The following is a 20,297-nucleotide window of genomic DNA, read 5'->3' as shown; positions in this document are numbered from 1 at the left end:
AGTCATTTGCATCAGTATTGACTCACGGTTATTAGTTTATATTTTGGATTATAGTCCAATACTACTATGTTTATTTATTTTGCTCAAATTGTTCCAGCTTTGGCCATTGGGAACCTTTTGATTTTACTCCTTTGTCCCTATGACATATCCCCATCATTGTGGGGTTTTGTTTTGTTTTTAGCACTTTCTTACTCTCTGACACTATAAGATATTCTAGGCTCATATTGTATATTTCCTGTTCCAGTCCTAGAATAAGGAGCCTACTTCCTTTTTACTGGAAAACTGTAGGAAATCAAGATTGAATTCCAGGGGGACTTTTTTTTTACTGTGGGATGTTGTTGCTTCTGTGCCCTCTCAGCTTACAAGGCAAGGAGATATATGTGTGTATACTAACCTGTGTATATACACATTTATAACTACATATGTAGGCACCTGTGTGTGTGTGTGTGTGTGTGTATATATGTATGTGTATACATCTGTATCTGTATTAAACTAAACATTAATTTATACTGATGTGTCTGACTCTAATCCATTATTATTCTAGGTGGGTCCTCTTGCTTGTTTATAACCTACAACTCCAGTGGTGAGAAACCTGGCTCCCATCATTCATTTACTAAGTTTTTCAACTCCAGTATACATGTGTAGTGGTTTCAGAATTCTTAACCCATGTGGAAAACATGGAAAACAACATTATCAGTTGCAGTGCTTATGTATCATTCCTTTTGTCTTTACTCTAACAGAATTCACAGTTCACTTACTCCAAAGTTACTTAGGTTAGTACCTTTTCTTCTCCTCACCCCCTTCAGTGAAGTTGTTTCAATACATTTTTAATACAGTTACTTTTATTTTTTTTTGCCACAATTCTACATTTCGCCCTGGGATCCCCTGACCTCCTAAATTATTGTTTTAAATTTTGCATACTTTAGGTTCACTCTTTTTGTTGTTGTTGTCGTTGTTGCTTTTGAGACTGGGTCTCTCTCTTTCACCCAAGCTGAAGTTCAGTGGCACAAACATAGCTCACTGTCTTGAACTCCTGGGCTGAAGTGATCCTCCTGCCTCAGCCTCCCAAGTAGCTGGGACTACAGGCAGGCACCACCAGGCCTGGCTAATTTTTTTAATTTTTTGTAGAGACAGAGGTCTTACTGTGTGCTCAGGCTGATCTAGAACTCCTGGTCTCAAGGGATCCTCCTGCCTCAGTAGGTTCACTCTTTATGATGTAAAGTTTTGATAAATGCATGGTATTAGGCATCAAAATGATACATATGATACACTGTAGTGTCAAACAGAACAGTTTCATCACCCTTAAAAAAATCCATTGTGCTTCACATAATCAACTCTCCCCCACCGCCCTTTCAACCACTGATCTGTTTACCATTTACAGTTTCGGCTTTTCCAGGATATCATATAATTGGAATCATATATTATGCAGCCTTTTCAGACTGGCTTTTTTCACTTAACAGTATGTTTTTTGTAACAGTCATCCATGTTTTTTTGTGTGTGTGGCTTAAAACCCCATTTTATCACTGAATAGTATTACATTGCATAGATACACCACAGTTCATTTATCCATTAACTTATTGAAGGCCATCTTCAATGGTTGCTTACTAGTTTGGGGCAGTTATTAGTAAATAAAGCTGCTGTATACATTCATATGCTGGCTTTTGTGTGGATATAAGTTTTCAGGTACATTGAGTAAGTATCTAGGATCATAGTTGCTGGATCTTATGATATGTTCAGCTTAGTAAGAAACTGTCAAACTTTTCCAAAGTTGCATTATTTTATATTCCTAGTAACCAAGGAATGAGAGTTTCTGTTGCTGTGCACCAGCGGTTTGTATGGTCAGGGTTTTTGTTTGTTTGCTTTTGCATTTTAACCATTCTAAAAGGTGTTTAGTGGTATCTCGTTTTAATTTGCAATTCCTTGGTGATGAAGATGCTGGGCATCTTTTTATATGCTTATTTGCCATTTATATATCTTTGGCAAAGTGAATGTTCAATACTTTTCCCCATTTTTAAATTGTGTTGTATGTTTTCTTATTGTGAATTTTTAAGAGTTCTTTGTGTATTTTGGATATGAGTCCTTTATAAAGTATGTATTTAACAAATGTTTTCTCCCATTTTTAGTTTGTCTTTTCATTCTTTAACAGTGTCTTTCACAGAGCAGAATTTTCTAGTTTTTAGTTTTTGCCTTTTGTTTTTTTAGAGACAGGGTCTTACTCTGTAGCCCAAGCTGAGTGCAGTGGATGATCATAGCTCACTGTAGCCTCAAGCTCCTGGTCTCTAGCAATCCTCCTGCCTCAGCCTCCTTCAGTGCTGGGATTACCAGGCATGAGCCACCATGCCCAGCTGAAGTTTTTAGTTTTACTATGAAAATATCAGCTTTTTTTCATGGTTCATGCTTTTGGTGTCTATAAATTCACTACCAAACTCAAAGTCACATAGATTTTCTCCTGAGTTTTCTTCTATAGGTTTTATGGTTTTGCATTGTTATATGGGTCTTTGAAGCATTTTGAGTTAATTTTTGAGAAAGTCTATGTCTGGGTCCTTTTTTTTTTCTTTTTTTTTTTTTTTCGTATGGATATCCAGCTTGTTCTAGCACCATTTAATGAAAAAACTGTTCTTTCTCCAATGAGTTGCTTTTGTGTCCTTTTCAAAAATCTATTGACTATATTTGTGTTGGTCTGTTTCTGAGCACTTTATTCTGCTTCATTGATATATCATTGCTATATGTGTGTATTCTTTTGCCAGTACTATGCTGTTTTGATTATCATAGTGTTATAGAAGTTTTAAGATTGGACACGGAATCTTCCGATTTTCTTTTTCCTTTCCTTTCCTTTTCGACATGGCATCTTGTTTTGTTAACCAGGTTGGAGTGCAGTGGCAGCAATCACGCTCACTGCAGCTTTGACCTCCTGGGCTCAAGTGATTTTCCCACATCAGCTTCCCGAGTAGCTGGTACTGTAGGCGCACACTGCCACATTTGGCTAATTTTTGTATTTTTTGTAGAGACAGTGTCTCACTGTGTTGCCCAGGCCAGTCTCAAACTCCTGGGCTCAAGCAATCCACCCACTTCGGCCTCCTAAAGTGCTGGGGTTACAGGTGTGAGCCACTACTCCTGGCCAAATTTTGTTTTTCTGATTCAGTATTGCCTTGGCTGTTCTAGGCCTTTTGCATTTCCATAGAAAAGATCATTTTGTCAATGTTTCTAAATTAGCTTCCAGGAATTCTTATTGGGATTGAATGAAATCTATACATCAAGTTAAGGAAGAAATGACATTTTAACAGTATTGAGTCTTCAAATTCATGAACATGGGATGTTTCTCAATTTATTTAGATCATCTTTTATTTTTTGCATCAATGTATACAGATCCTGTACATGTTTTAATATGTTAGACCTAAGTGGGTTTTTTTTCTATTGAAATTTTTTTCAGTTTCAAATTTCAGTTGTTTATTGCTGGTATGTAAGAAAGCAATTGACTTTTGTGTATTGCCCTTGTATCCTGTGACCTTGCCATACACACTAATTTTTATTAGTTCTAGGAGTTTTTTTGTAGATTCTGTGAAATTTTCCACACAGACAATGATGTCATCTGCAAATATAGTTTCTTTCCAGTATTTATAACTTTTTTCTTATGGCACTAACTAGATGTCAGTTTTCTTTTAACTTTAATATGTTTCTGTATCCTCACTATGTTTCCTTGTCTCCCTGGTTCAGAGGTTATGTATTTTTCCCATTTATAAATATGGGTATGGAAGAAAAATAAGACATGGTAATTGCCTACAAGAAGATTGCAATCTAATGAGTGAGACAAATAAACTGATAACTGATTATAATGCAGTGTAACAAGTTCTGTGATGGAGGTACGCATGAAGAACAGTAATTGTTTTATTGCTCTTGGTTTTTTCACTTCCCTCAAAAGGCCCCTTCTCTGCTTGTTTCTTTAGTCAGCTACATGATCCCTTTCTTCTGGGCCCTTTCTCCTCATTCAAAAATACGGTTATCCTTTGACCATTTAAAAAATAAGGGAAAAAACAAATTATTTACAACTACACTTCTTGATAGCATAGTCAGAGCCTTTGTTTTTTCACTTTGCACTTACACTGTGCCTCTTACACTGTGGCTGAAGTATTCTCCAGCGGTATTCTCTCCAAGGCGTATTTCTGTGTAAGATGAGATCACTTTAGCACTTACTTAATTTGAGGTGTCCATAGGTCATTTAAGTCATTTTGTATAGCAGGCAGTTGGATATGCAGGTCTGAATGCCAAGGGAGAAAGAACTCAGGCAAATTAGGAAATCAGTACTTTCTGAAGTTGGTAGTTAAACCATGAGCATAGATTGGATTGCTCAAAAAGTATTTAAAGCAAAGTGTAGGTTGCTGCGTTTGTCTTGACATCCTAGCCATTGCTGGCTCCTCCAGGCTTCAGTTAGGCAAGTGCTCCTCTGTGTTCACCACGGTATACTGCGTTTAGCTCTGAGAATATTTATCTCACTGTAGTTGTCTATTTTCTAACTCCCCATTAAACTGTACATTTCTCAAGGAAAAGATTATACCTTAGCACACTTGCCTGGCACACAAAAAGCATTTATTACATAAATATTTAATTGGTAAATATTTATCAAATCAAGAAACACATGTATAAAACTGTTTTAAACAGGTTCTGCCTGACTTTTACTCATCATTAAGGATAGTGCCAGCCACAAAATCATCAACACAGAATGTATTTGCATTTAATAATTAATAAGGTGTATAGTAGCACATGAAGTATTTCTTTAGCAATGCCTAAGTCAAATGTGTGAAAAATATTGGGTTGTGGGGGAGGTGGTTTTTTGTTGCCCTGACATTTTTCTGCCTCAGAATTTTCATTTTTATCAGGAAGTTCAATGATGTAAACTGTATTTTAAAATCAATATTGTTGCTTTAGCATGTTTCAAGTAGTCTTCTTTTGAATTGTATGTTTTGGAAATTAATTTTCTAAAATTATTTTATAAAATTATATCTAAGTTTATGTAGGTGATATTTCTGTTGTTAACATTTAAACAATAAAAATACAATTTATGTATTAAAATTTATGTTTACTACCAACAAACCAAAAAGAACTATAACAAAATTTCTGCTTACTCTTTTTTTTTTTTGAGACAGAGTTTCGCTCTTTTTGCCCAGGCTGGAGTGCAATGGCGCAATCTCGGCTCACCGCAACCTCCGCCTCCCGGGTTCAAGCGATTCTCCTGCCTCAGCCTCCCGAGTAGCTGGGATTACAGGCATTTGCCACCACCCCAGCTAATTTTGTATTTTTAGTAGAGACGGGTTTTCTCCATGTTGGTCAGGCTGGTCTTGAACTCCCGACCTCAGGTGATCCACCTGCCTCGGCCTCCCAAAGTGCTGGGATTACAAGCGTGAGCCACCGTGCCCGGCTGCTTACTCTTAAAATACTATCATAATGGAAGAGAAAAGGAAGGAGAGAAAGAAAGAATGAAGAAAAGAAAAAAGTATTTTTAAAGACCCTTTAGCCCTTAGTTGTATTTGTTTTAGGAACATAAGATATATACAATCATAAATCTTTTCATATAAAAGCAATTTAGAATGAAGTTTTGATAAATTAATGTGACTATTGATTATTTCCTTTTGTATACTTCTATCAATTTTGTGGAATTACCACCTGTTCATTGAGTTCCTGCTATTATATGCAAGTGGAGATGACTGAATGTGAAAGATATTTGTTGTCCTTGAGGAACATAAACATTGCTTATATAAAGGTATCAACATGACAGTGGTTATAGTATTTTTAAATATATCACTTTTTAAAAATTTATCAAGGAACCATTAGCCTATTTCTGAAAGATATTGATGATATGTTAGTAAATGTAATAACCTATTTTATAAACCTATTTGTGTAAATCTCCAAATAGTGGAATTTTAGTCTTTTGTCTTTGGTTCCCTCTTGTGGATGTTTTATAAACTGCTTGTAAGAACACAACAGTTTTTAAAGGTGTTATTTTTATTTTAAAATATTTGATTTTATACGTTTCTTTATATTTTGTCAATCCTTTGACATGTTTTGGCTGTGAAAGAAAAAAGAAATGTCACAGTTAAGGTTGCTTTTACTTTTAATTCACTCTATTGTATATTAGTGTTGTGCACAGGAGATGTAAGGTAATCTTTTGTTTGGAAACTTCTCCTATAATGCCAAAAACTTGTACAGTCTTGCATCATGGAGCCTCTGAAGTCCTGCCCATATGCCTTTTCACCATTTAGCCTTGTTATACTGATGAATAAGTCTTTTATGACGTTTGGAGATCCTGAAGGCTTTGATGTAACTTTAAAACCTGCCTGTGAACGTGCAAAAAGTTAGGATCCCTGAAGTTACTGTTTGCTAAAGACAGGTATGTCAAAGACAGCAGCTGTATAAGCTATTAAGCTGATTTTGTAGTGAAAGAGAAAGACCACCTACTTACAGCAATGAGAAGACAATTAATTCTTTTTACAGATTTTCAGATACTGTAAATCTTAGTTTTTAATGGGTGAATACCAATTTGTTACTTTTTTCAGCCTGTCAGACATTGAAGTGGCACTTAAGGGCAGCTATTTGAAAGAGATTATTTTTGATGTTTTCTCGGTAATTTTTAGCTCAATTGGATCAGAGTTACCAGTTGACCTACCGTGGGCAATTTCACTTGGAACACAGAAACAATAAACAGATACAACCTTTGTGTATTGATAACAAGGACAATGGGGTAACTGCTATCCTTTACCAGAGTTGGAAGTACAATTTAAAGGTAATGCTCTTTTGGGTCACATCAGTAGTTTCACCTTGTATAGGAAAGTGTTTTTAGTTTAGTGGGCATCTTACGTGATTCAAGACATACAAGCAAATGTACAATAGTACCCTTTGATTTTTGCCTTTTCTAACTCGCTGATTAAAATCTATTTACCAACCTAGGTTAACATGTTAGCATCAAGTAGTCAACAGCCCCCGAATTCAGTTATGCATGGGGAAAGAAGTGAAAGATTCTTACCCTAGTTTCCCCAGTTTTGTGCTCATCTTCTTGCAGTTCCATTGGACATGCCTTATTGATTTCTTACTTGATGGGAAAATGAATAATAGATTTCATTTCCTTGATCATGTGGTCAAGTGACAAAGTATAGTAAGTCACTTTTTGATTACAAATAACTGGCGTTATCTATTTTATTCAAATTAAAATCTCTCAACTTTCTCTTTAGATTCAGTTTGATCTCTTTAGGTTCTGAATATTGGAGTTACTGTTGATCCATTATATTTGACTGCCTAGAAACTTTCTAGAAAATGTTAATTACTCTTTAGCGATTTCTTTCAGATTCAACTTGTCATTTTTTACTATATGACTCTTTTTAGTACAGGCTCTAATTAATTATCCTCAAATCTGGATTCTAGTAATAACTTTCTGATTCTAGTCTTTCTCCGGTCTTTCCTTCTCCAAATCATCTTTTAGTTCCCATGGTTCCTATCACTCCTTTGCCAAGCAACTTATGCTGGGCTTCCAGTGTTCAAAGCATCCATAAGCTGTAGGACATCCCCTAATTCAGTCAAACTTACTCATTGCTTTCCATTCTAGCTGGAATATTTCTACTTTTGTGTTCGATTTTTTTTGCAGTTTAGAATGCCACTGTCTATTCTTCCCTAATTTTACACCAAGATCCAGCTTTCTAAGGGGACTAAATTAATTCCAAGGAACAAGGGCATCTTAATTCTGTTGTTTGTTCTTTCTACCCATTCTCAGTGACTTGTTTACTCATGTGTTTATCTTTGGGATAGTGAGTTCATGTTTGGCTAGATTTTATCTCTGAGAACGATGTGAGTTGAGGGTTCAGTATGCATCCCTGTAACATGGATTTGTATTTGTTTCTATCAGGCACCTCGGGTGCTACCTTACTGGGGCTATATTTGGTTAACTTCTCAGTATGAGGCTCCCCCAGAGCATGTGAGTGATGTAAAATTGAAGGCCTAAACCATAGTTATAAATTCTAAAGGGAGTTTTCCCAATCCCTGTCCCCTGCCTTACCTAGCTCAGGTGAGACTTGTCATCTCCTTTGCCACTGGGTAAATTGTTTCTTGTCTACCTTTTTCCTGAGGATGTAGTCTTTCAAAATTCCCAATTTTAAGTGAAGGTTTCATTTCTACTTTGGAAAGAAACCAAAGACTTCCCTTTTCCCTTTATCTGTTAAAATAGAAACCTTATTTAACCAATAATCCCCCACCCCCGTCATCGCATGCCTCTGAAGAAGCCCTCAAGTTAGATTTGGCTTATTACCATAGTTCTGTTTTGAGCCCTAACTGTCTTGAAAACTCAGCTATGTATTTGTAGTATGTTTGTTACATTTATTGTTGGCTGTTTAATTAGCACCTTTAAGAGGTTTTAAAAATATTTAGACTACTATAATGCAACTTTTTGTATAATTGTTTCAAGTATATATTTTACACATTTTTTTCCTGACGAATATTTTTTTCATGCTATAGCAGAATGCATATTCATTAGAATTGTCCAACTGAATGAAAGTCATTAAGATCACTGCTCTTATACTGATACTATACTGTTACGTGATTGCGTGTACAATAAAGAAGTGTTTAATGTCATTTTAAGAAGAAAAATAAAATTAGAATATTTTCCTTTTAGGACACCTGTTTAAGGAGTAGTCTAGCTATCTCATTAAATAGGTATCCTAACTGAGAAAAATTCTACTTTTATATTCTAAACATTTTTAGAATATAGAAACAATTTTATATTCTAAAGTATTTGTCTTTGGGACACTAATGACAAATTAGTCTCACAAATGACAAATACTTTTTATCTTTAATTCAATCAGTTACTGAGTATTTAGAAAATGCTTTAAGGTAGTAGTTATTACACATATCTACTAGTAGATAATGCAAAATCTCTGATTATTTCTCAGACTGTTTTAGCATAAGCCTGTCTTAGCAGTGGAGTAGGATTTCCTAATAATGTTTTCAAATATTTGTATTCCATGTGGATTTTATGATTCATAAACTGGATTATCATCAGTACTCTGTTTTGCATTCCTGGCACATGATGGCCACTGATTGAAAATGCTGTTGTATTCCTTACTGGAATTGGCTGCTTTCTACAGTAGGGAAGCATCTGTTCTGCAGACCTTTTTCTATAAAATATCAACATGTTTTTCCTTCTGCTTTTCTTTTGTGAGGAATAACAGAGTATATGCAAGTGAAATATAATTTTGAAAAAACATAAATGTTTCATTATAAAAATATAAAAAGTATCAAATGAAATTATAATACTAATCTAACATATCAAGAATAAGTTAAGAATTTTAAAAAGTAAAAGCTGTGGCTTAAGAGTTTTCAACACCATCACCAAATTATAAGTGAGTTTTCTAATTTCATTTAACTAGTTATTCCATCTGTACTTTATTAATTTCTATTTGTGTGTCACCCTCTCATTAGTGAATTGAGTGCTCATGCTGTTTTTATTGCTATTTTTTACTGTCAATTTGTAAATTAGATTAGCATTCTTTAGCAAATTGACTACGTAAGTAAAAATAATATGCAGTAAGATCAATCCCTTCCAAACTTAATTCAGTGTTTTTACAATTTTATCTAAGCCAATTGTGTGAATCCAGAGGTTCAGGCCTTATTGTCCCTTTGTAGATTCAACTGTAATGTAGAATATAGGGAGGCTAAAGACTATTTTATACCAATCAGATGTTATGTTTCTTGTTAAGTTTAATGGTCACAGCTTTGAATCTCACAAGGATAAGAGACAAATGACTCACACATGTAAAAATAGACTTAGTGTTTTGGGAATAAACTGGTTGCAACTGTGATAAAATAAGATATTCAACCAGCAGATTTGAAAAAGGAACTGATGTAAAATCATCTTCATCTCTTTACTTCGGAAAATGAAACATGCTCTTGCAAACCTGTAGTGTAAGTTAAATGGGGCTTGAGAAATGCTGTAGATAGTTTAAAAGCCTTACATAATTAGAAGGTAGGTCTTAGGCTTTAGAATTAGACCTTGCTAGAATTCTTGCTTCTCCACTTACTTGTTGTATGACCTTGGACAAATTATGAAACCTATTTGAGCCTCAGGTTCCTTTGCCTAAGAGGAATAATAGCACCTCTCAGGGTTAATAAGATAATTTTTTTTTTCCTTTTGAGACGGAGTCTCACGCTGTCTCCCAGGCTGGAGTGCCATGGCACGATCTTGGTTCACTGCAACCACCGCCTCCCGGGTTCAAGTGATTCTCCTGCCTCAGCCTCCCAAGTAGCTGGGATTACAGGCACGTGCCACAATGCCCAGCTAATTTTTTGTATTTTTAGTAGAGATGGGGTTTCACTATGTTGGCCAGGCTGGTCTTGAAATCCTGACATCAGGTGATCCACCCACCTTGGCCTCCCAAAGTGTTAAGATTAAAGGCATGAGCCACCATGCCCAGCCAAAAGAGAATTAAAAAGACCTTAGCATAGTGCTTCCAACTCAATGATAAGTATTTTTTCATTATTAAATGAATGACCAACTGAATAATTCTAGTTATTAGCATTATTTCCTGTTCCAAAGTATAATATCTTCAATAGCCATTCTACGTTTTATAATAATAACGTTATGTTACTATAACCTCATAACATTGTCCTTCGTTCTGTGTTTTGGCATTACCTCATAATGAGGGGTTTAACATTCATTCAACAAATTACATAATGAGAACAATGCTTTTTACCAGACATCAGGAATACAACTGTAAACAAGATCTGGTTACTGCCCTTATAGATTTGAGAGTCTAATGGGGGATTTAGACAAGACAATTACAGTACTGTAAAATCAGCATAAGCACAGAGTACTATGGGAATACAGAGGTGTGACACATAATTCAATCTTGGGGTGTCTGAGCTGAGAAGGAATGTGTCTGAGTGTAGTTCTAATGTAAAAAGTTGTAAAACACTCCACCCAAATGTATCTATCTGTGTTAAATATATAGTCTACTCATCTTTTAAGAGCTAACTGAAGTTCAGCCTCCTCTGTGGGGCCTTCTTCACTTTTTAAAGGCAGAGTTAGAGGCTCTACTCTTGGTATTCCCATTTTACTGTCAACACTTTTCTTATAGCATTTAATAGATTGTCCTGTAACTTATTGTTCACATGGTAGTAGATTTCCCCTAGATCACAAACTCCCTAAAAACTGAAATGGAATGAAACTATCTTATTCATCTTTGTATCTCCAATGTCTTGTCTATAGTTGATATACAATAAATGCTTGTTGGATGATTAATAAGTGAAAATATAAATTGATTTATTCATTAAATAAATATTTATCAAGTACCTACTGTATGCTAGGTGTTTTAATAATGAGGATTCAGAAGTTAAAACAGTCTCTTACCTTCTCCAGACTTACATTCTAGTGGTCGTGAAGGCCAGGTATAGACTATGAAGAATACAGAAGAATGGAAAATGATGGAGGCTTTAGTTTAGATTGGTGGTCAGAAAAAGCTTCAGTAAGGAGGTCACAGCTAAATAGAGACCTGAGTTAAATAAATTATCAATCTGGTTTATGGATGAGCATTCCAGTCTGATAGATCAGCCAATTTAAAGACTTAAAAGGAAGAACATGCTTAGAATGCTCAAGAAACAGCAAAGGAGGTCAGCCTGGTTAGAGCTTGGTGAACAAGAAGGAATGTGATAGGAGATGGGATTGGCAGATATTACTAGATGGGATAGGCCAGATCACATTTGGACATGATAAAGGTTTTGGATCTTATTCTAAGTGTGATAGGAGGCCAAATGGAGAGTGTTAGCAGGAGAGTAACATGATGTCATTTGTCTTCTGGAGGGCTCAATCTGCCTATGTGAGTGAGACTAAAAGGGGCAAAAATGGAAACAATAAGAACAGTCAGTAGGCTATTTTCATGCTCCAAGTGGGAGAAGATGGTGGCTTGGACTAGAATGTACTGAATAATTTTATGGGACTCTTTGGGAATAGAAGGTGGTGATATAAGCTTTTAAGATTCTAAGCTTGCACATCAAACTTAAGCATTCAAGTAGATCAAAATTTAAACATAATTCAGGTACATGTATGTAGTAGAATAATGGGCTAAGAAATAAAAGAACTTGTTTCTTAGTCCCAGATCTACTTTTAAGTAGGTGTGTGACCTTAGGGAAGTCTCTTATTTTCTATGGACCTCAGTGTTTTCAGATATAAAATGATGGTTCGAATTAGTTTCTCTCTAACTGTAAAGGTCCCTGATTTTATAATTCCATGGAAAAGTCAATATGTATTGAACGTGTCAACCTAAATAACAAGGACTCTCTAAAAGAAAGTAACATTTATTTTAGAATAGGGCATTGCAGTGCTAGTATAGGTGCTATAGTAAACGATGTGCGTATTTGGGGGGTAAAGGAAGACAAAGGTTTTTAAAGGAAAAATGGGGAGAATTGCCTAATTGTTTTGAAATCCTTATCCTTGTGTGCCAGTCTGTGGTTGGATAGGCAGTTGCTGGGTAGATGTCCTTGCAGTGTTTTTCATGTAAGATTGCAATGGCCGTTGTGCAAAGTGGTGGTTTTGGCGGAGTCTTTTGTGATAGCTTTTGCTATCAGGCATTTATGCATGAGGACCATCTCTTTATGGCTTTCCCTTGCTCCATTTGTCAGGGTTGGTTTTTGTTTGTTTTTTTGTTGTTTTAAACAGGAATATCTTCATTTTGATTCTGACAACTTTCACAAATCCTTACCGTGTTTTGAATACCAAATGAAGCACTTTAGTGGATTCAGAGGCACTCAAAGACATTCTTGTCCATAGGGTACTTACATTTATAAAAGATTTTGCAAAACAATTGCTTGCAATATGAGATCATAAATTTAATACAAAAGTGTATAATGCAGGTTGCAAATTCTATGGAAGTTTAGAAAAGAGAATAATTAACAAAGACTGAATTAGCCATGGAAGTAGTAGATACTTGATCGGAAACTAGGTAGGATTTAGTTAAATGGATAGAGGGGAAGGGCGTTCTGGATAGAGAATAAGACATGTACACAAAGGAAGTCTTTAATGAGCATAGCATCATATGGAGTTATGGCAAAGAGAGATTCAGTTAAAGTCCAGCCTGCCTGTATTGGAAGTTATATGAACAATGGGAAAATAGGATTGGGCCATAGAAGACACTGAAATCTAGGCAGAAATGTTTAGCTTTAATGAAGGCAGGAACTGGGAGCCATAGTAGATTCTTCCGTAGAATGATAGAAATAGTATTCAAGAAAGGTTAGTATAATGCCATGTACTTTGAGAAAGGTGTGAAACTACCTTGTTCCAGGTAGCATGCAGGCATTTTGCTTACCTTTTTATTTAATCATCAATCTTTGGGAACAAGGATCCTATGCCTCATAACTGATTTGAGCCAGGATTTGAACCAATGTCTGCCTGACTCTAGAAAGTTAGATGGGAGAGTCCTCAGTCAGGAAGCATTATCTGCAGTAAACCACCTATGAGGTAGTGAGGATTATACCCAGTAGCAGTGGGAATGGAAAAAGAAGAGATGGAGCTAAGAGAGAATTTTTTAAAGAACTAGTTGACTGATACATATATAGGGAATGAAAGAGAAAATAAATGTAAGACGACATTGAAGTTTTATGTAGCAAGTGAAGATTACCATGCTTTGTGGTGGTTGTTGGGGGTGGAGACAGATAGGAGGGACTGGAGAGACAAATAATATCTGATTTGGGACTGTCAAATTTTAGACATCATTAAGCATTTAAATAATAAGTAAAGACATAGGAAGATTACAGGATTTGAGACTCCTCGACTTATTAGATGGTTGAAGGCTTGAGAATGAAGAGGTCTTCTAAAAGAGAAAGGATCATTAAAGAAGTGCAAACGACTTTGAGACATAATGCCCAAGCTTATCATGTAGGTTTAGGAAGAGGAAAGGTATCAAACAGGTGTCCAACTATTGTTATATTATACAATCCAAATTGCTGAGACTCAACATTGATGTTCTCAGATTTGCATTTTGACCTCTGCCAGAACTAGATTTTGCTTATATGTTTCTACTAAAAATGGAATAAATATAAATGAATTTCAGTGCATAATCAAGTTTTTCTAAATAGCCGATTCTTTGGTCCTTTCTTTCTTTTTGAAATGGGGTCTTGCTCTGTCACACAGGCTGGAGGGCAGTGGCGCCATCATCGCTTACTGCAGCCTTAAACTCTTGAGCTCAGGCAATCCTCCAGCCTCAGCCCATCAAGTAGCTAGGACTACAGGCACACCACCATGTTCAGCTAATTTTTAAATTTTTTGTGGAGACAGGGTCTTGCTGTATTGCCTAGGCTGGTCTCAAACTCCTGGCCTTCTGCCCTGACCTCCCAAAGCACTGGGATTATCAGTTGGTCTTTCAGACAGGATTTGTTAGTTTATTTTTATGACCCTATTCCAGTATATCTTTGGTGAATGTTCTAAATAGCACTTTTAATTTGTACTTATATTACTGACTCAATTCTTCTGTGAAACATTCAAAAGCTGGGATTTGACAACAAAAGCATAGGCAACAAAAGAAAAAAAACTGATAAATCAGACTTCATCAAAACTAAAAACTTACATCAATAGATGCTATAAATGAAGTAAAAAGCATACAAAATGGGAGAAAATATTTGCAAATTATATCTCTGGTAAGGAATTAATATCCAGAATTTGTAATAACAACAGAAAAACCAAACAACCCATTTTAAAATGGGTAAATGGATATTTCTCCAAAGAAGATATACAAATGGCTGATAAGCATGCGAAAAGATTGCTCAACATCAGTAGTCATTAGGGAAATGCAAATCAAACTACAATGTGATAACACTTCATGTTCATTAGGATGGCTATTACTTTTTAGAAATGGAAAATAACAAGTGTTGTCAAGGACATAGAGAAGTTGGAATCCTGTGCATTGCTGGTGGGAATGTAAAATGGTATAGCCACTGTGGAAAACAGTTTGGGCACTCAAAAAATTAAATATGAAGTTACCATGTGATCCAGCAATTGTACTTCTAGGTAGATACCCAACCAAACCGAAAGTAGGGATTCAAACAGATACTTGTAGGTCAGTGTTCACATTAGCACTATTCACAAAGGTGAATAGCACTATTGTAGACAAAGGTGTCAACAATCCACATGGCCATCAACAGATAAATAGGGAAACAAAATGTGGTGTATTCATGCAGTGGAGTATCATTCAGCCTTAAAAAGGAATGAAATTACACAACATACCACAATATGCCTGAATCTTGAATGCATTATGCTCAGTGAAGTATATTGTATGATTCCACTTACGTGAGGTATCTACAATAGGCAAATTCATGAGTACAATAGTAATTATGAATTAGTACTATGGTATGAATAGTAGTACTCATGAATTTGCCTATTCTAGATACCTCATGTAGGTACAATAGAGGTTGCCAGGACTGGGGAAAGGGGGGATGAAGAGTTCTGTAAATGTATAATGGTGGTGGTTGCACAACACTGTGAACATTCTTAGTGCTATAGAACTGTACACTTAAAAATTGTTAAAATGGTGAATTTTATGTATATGTATATGTATATTTTGCCATAATTTAAAAGAAAAAACTAATGGCTCTTGTACAAGGTTATAGACATCATTATGCCCGTTATAATACAAAGTGTAAATGTGTTCTGTCTTAAAGGTGCTCTCTTTTATATATTTAGTTGTTTTCGTCACCATATTCTTTGTTATGCATTTGTTGATAGTTCACCTATCTTAATCCTTATTTTAAAAGCAACTAGCAGCCTTCTGCTTCATCAATTTCTGTTGCTTGATCTTTAATTACCTAAAACTTTAGGTTATTTTGAATAATTTTTGCTCTTAAAATAACATTTGTATGTATGTCTATATTAAAATCAGTACTTTTTTATAGTATTTTTATAAGCATTAAAACTATAATATATTCATTCTCTTGTTAAGAATTAAGAAATCCAGCTGTCACAGAAAAGTCTTCCCTCATTGCAGTGTTTTGCTTGCAGGATGAAGATGAGCTGGATTCCCACACCATGGTGAAGACTAGTGTGGAGAGTGTGGGCACCATGCGGGCCACAAGCACGATGAGTGAAGGGGCCCAGACCATGATTGAACATAATAGCACCATGTTGGAATCCGACTTGGGGACCATGGTGATAAACAGTGAGGATGAGGAAGAAGAAGATGGAACTATGAAAAGTATGTGGCTTTTTTACATTGAATATTTGTTTTCTAATTTGAAAGGATACTTTTATAGGAACCAAGCTAGTTCTGTGTTACTTTTTATAGCCAATTGTGGAAAATTTTGTTTCTTACATTTACGTAACAGTAAAAAAGAGTATGGCACAAGTCAACTTTTTAAAATTGTATTTTAATATAGCAGAAAGCAACACATCTTCAACTTAGAGATATGGAACTTTTTTCTGTTGAAGGTTGCTAACCCACTGCTTAATTTGCCAAAGTATTTTAGAGAGAAAAAGATAATGTTCCTAACATTTACTTTTCCAATTAAAAAAGTGAACCTAAAATTATCTTCCAATAAATTCAACAGACTGTCATTTTGTGTTGTCCAAATTATCAGTTAAACCACAACGACAGAGCAGTGCAAGCTATGGGAAGAAATAAGGTGGGAAATAAACACTAGAAAGAAGGATTAAGAGACAGGGATGCTCATACAGAAGATTCAGTTCCATGAGTATTTACTGCTGCTTACCATATGTGAGGCACAGTGGGGGGGGGTGCTGCAGTGGCTAAAAGGATGATCAAACATTCTCTCTGACCTCTGTTGCTTACAGAGTGATGACAATAGGAATGCTTTCACAGACTAGCACTTCTCTTTTTTAAAAATAGTTTTTTAAGATAGTGCAATTAACATTGTAGGTCATTGTGATTTCACAATTATAGGCAAAAACGAATTTTCTCTTAGCACCAACTGACCTTTTTCTTCCTGTCCTGGTCCTACCCTAGTCCTGGGTGGTTAGTGTCAAAGTCTAAGCAAGCACTAGGCTGCTTTCCACTGAAGAGTATTGCCTCTCAATGGTAGAAAAGCAGAATTACATGACTTCTAGCATTGTAGAACCTAGAAGACTGTAAATATTTAAGTAATTTGCTGGTACTGCAAAATGGGTACCAGGATTTTCTCTCAGATACTTCCATTTCCTTTTTGCTCACCCTTTTCTTTTTGCTACTCCCCCTTTGAAGTTTGACCCATAGCTTCAAGTCACATGGCTCAGTACTGCTGCTTTTTCACATTTCCTAGTTCTGTGTAGCCCATTATGGTTGCATATGTACTTTGGATAGAGAGATCATGAAGCACAAAATGTAAATAGATTGCTATGTTGCCATAATCCTGGGGGAGGAGTATGAATTTTCCATCTCCTGCCATTGGTGGGTCTTCTGAGCCTTTTACCCAGAAAGCAGCCTAAATCTTGGATTTCCTGAAATTACCAGCGGGGCATCTGACTAGAGTAAGTTTTCTGCATCCGTAACGTGCCTCACTACACTGCAGAGGATGGTCTTGTGGCCTCCAGAACCAGCCAGTGTTAGGGTACAAGTGGATCACAAAGACTCTGTGGTAAAACAGTTAACACATTTTTCATCCACATGTAATATCAATTTTCCATAAGCTGATATAATTTTTTAACTCAAATTTTATGATTCTTAACAGAGCAATTAGATCATGAGTTCTGTTTTGTATCTTTAGGGAGTTACTGAGCTCCTCATGAAGCTGTATAAACAACTTTTCATGCAGTCATATAGTTGAACATCAGCATATATATAGTAGTTAAGAAAAATGAGTCTTTATAGAATCGAATTCATTTGGATTGCAGTGTATTATATTTCAAAGAAGAGAGAGCAATGATGATGTTTCCAACATCATACTTTAAAATTACACCACAGATATCTACACATTTTGTGTATGACATCCACAAAAATCAATATATGTTATAATTTTGTTGTAACTGAATATATAGGTATGACTTTTTGTCACAGAGGTTTTATTGAAAGCCCATTTTGAAGTTGAGCAGATAGTGGTTTTTGTAACTGCAGTTGTTTTATGGACCTCGGCGAGTTTTAAATCCCATGAGCCAACTTTCTTTGTTTTTTGTTTCTGCAAGTTAGACATCATTTTGTAATGTAGGACTTCAGTGTTTCCAAAATTCTAATCAAGTGATGTTAGTATAACCCCTAGGGATTGTCATATTGTAGTATGGTAGTAGTAAAGAATGTGAAGAAGTTACTGAGGGAAGACTTAACTTTTTCTGAAACCACATAATTATTGTAGTTTTGTTTTTCTCATGATCTAAATCTTTAAAACTTCTTAAATTAGTTGGTATGAGGTCTCAGCTTATGTCACATCAGTCAAAGCCACATTTGCTAATGTGTCTTTAGCGTTTTTGTTCCCTAATAAGATGATAGCAGTTTATTATTTTTGTTTTTCTAAAATCTCTACAATATGTACTGAAGATTTTGATTTTCATCTCTTTTCCCATTGGAGTTTCAAGTGAGTTGCCTGATTTAACATCCTTGTCAGTTTAAATTATGTTTACACTTTCTTTTTTATACCTTTAACCATGAAGCTGGAAATTATGGGCCTATTTTCCTTACCTCTAGGAAGGAAAACCTTCCCTTTGAAGGGAAGCGGAGAAAAATGACAAAAAATATTTTAAAATTTGATCTGCCTTTTTAAAAATGGACATGGACCCTATGGGCATGTCCCAAGAATAACTTTCTAAACCTGTTTTTAGCAATGATGGCATTACTTTTACCCTCCCGCTCCCGATCTTCCTATTCATATATCCATCAGGCCTCCTCATTCCCCAACGGATATCCAGGCTTCAGCTGTGTCACCAAGATCCTTCACAGTCTGGCACTAGCCAGTATTTACATGTGGATCTCTACTTCTTCCTTACAGATTATGCTTTATCCATACTAATCTGTGACAGTTGGAATTCTGAATGGTTGACACTGGGTTTAAGCAGGTTGGTTGTCATTTAAGAAAATCAACTGTTAGGATTTCTTATCCTGGAGTAGATTAGGACCAGGTCAAGAATCTGTGTCATCAGATTGATGGGGTAGGAGAGATTATTTCATCATGAATGACTGGGAGAGTAGTAGCTTCAGCAAAGACAAGACTGGGGCTTTTTCATTTGTTCAGCTCAGTTCTACTCATCTTAGCTCTGTTTTTATGGAGGAACTTTCTGATCTTACAGAGCTGTGGCTATATTGGTAGCACTAGTTGCCCTGGAGGGAAACTATATCTTATGGGTATCTGAGGAAGAGCCATACTTTCCAGCCAGGTTTTTATTTTTCTTGTGTGTTTCTGTTTTTTCCCCAGATAAGTTATGAAGTTTGTCCTGGTAAGAATGCTGTATAAATCTCCTCTGCCACATAATAGTACATGCTCTTGGAATATTGGTTTCATGAATGAATACTAATTACAGTAGAGTCAGAGTCAAGCTGTGTGTGTGTGTGTATGTGTGTGTGTGTGTGTCTGTGTGTGTGTATGTGTGTTATAGTAGAATTAAAGATACATTGCTCTGGAAGCTAAGAGAACTTTCAGGTAAACCTCCTGCCTTAGTAAGCTATTTTCTTTTCAAGTGTTCTACCATCCCTACTTCTCATTTCATAGAGCACACCTTCTGAAAATGTGTTCCTTAAGATACCCATTCAGTGAAATTATCTGATAAATATAGATAAATAATATATAATAATCAGAAGTATTTGGGAAATGCATATTTATCCTAGAGATATATTATTAACTTATTAAATGCAAATAGTACGGGAAGGAAACAGTTTAAAAATTACATTACCCCAGGTTTCCTTCACTTACTTGACCATGAAAAGCTTTTAATGAGGAACTTGTCAGTGATTAACATCCTGTGTAATAAGTATCTGAGAAACACATTTTGGGAAATGCTGTCATGAGAGCCCTCTAGTTCCCTGACCCTAGTTCCTAGTCTGCTTTCTTTTTATTAGCACACCCTCCCTTCACTTCTATATCCAGCTTAGAGGCTATATTTCGTTGCTTCTACCACTCTCTTATATTCTAAACTCCTCTGCCCTAATATCTTGTCTTTTCTGCCTCTCCTGGAAAACTTTGATATGGTCCAGTCTCTGTGTTCATCTTCTGTGCATCTTTACCCTGGCTATTGAGTGCTGCTGGAGATAATCTTCCATCTGTACAGATGAGGGCTACCAGATCAAGACCTTCTGCCCCATTTGGGCCCTCAGAACTTTCCTGGAAGCCTGTGTTTCTCGGTTCAGCAATTCCTCATTCTACAG

At 35.8% G+C, this 20,297-nt stretch overlaps 1 protein-coding gene across 5 annotated transcripts in view; it reads left to right on the top strand.

Annotated features, from left to right (window-relative positions):
• Positions 1 to 20,297, top strand: part of STK3 (serine/threonine kinase 3) — a 330,283-nt gene that overhangs the window by 215,687 nt on the left and 94,299 nt on the right. For all 5 annotated transcript variants that reach the window (XM_077942604.1, NM_001260967.1, XM_077942603.1 and 2 more), the window contains 1 exon segment: positions 16,019 to 16,211. In XM_077942604.1, the coding sequence (XP_077798730.1) occupies positions 16,019 to 16,211 (193 nt within the window).

This window comes from Macaca mulatta, chromosome 8, assembly GCF_049350105.2.
Source record: "Macaca mulatta isolate MMU2019108-1 chromosome 8, T2T-MMU8v2.0, whole genome shotgun sequence".
Classification (NCBI taxonomy): domain Eukaryota; kingdom Metazoa; phylum Chordata; class Mammalia; order Primates; family Cercopithecidae; genus Macaca; species Macaca mulatta.
This window is presented reverse-complemented; position numbering and strand designations above follow the sequence as displayed.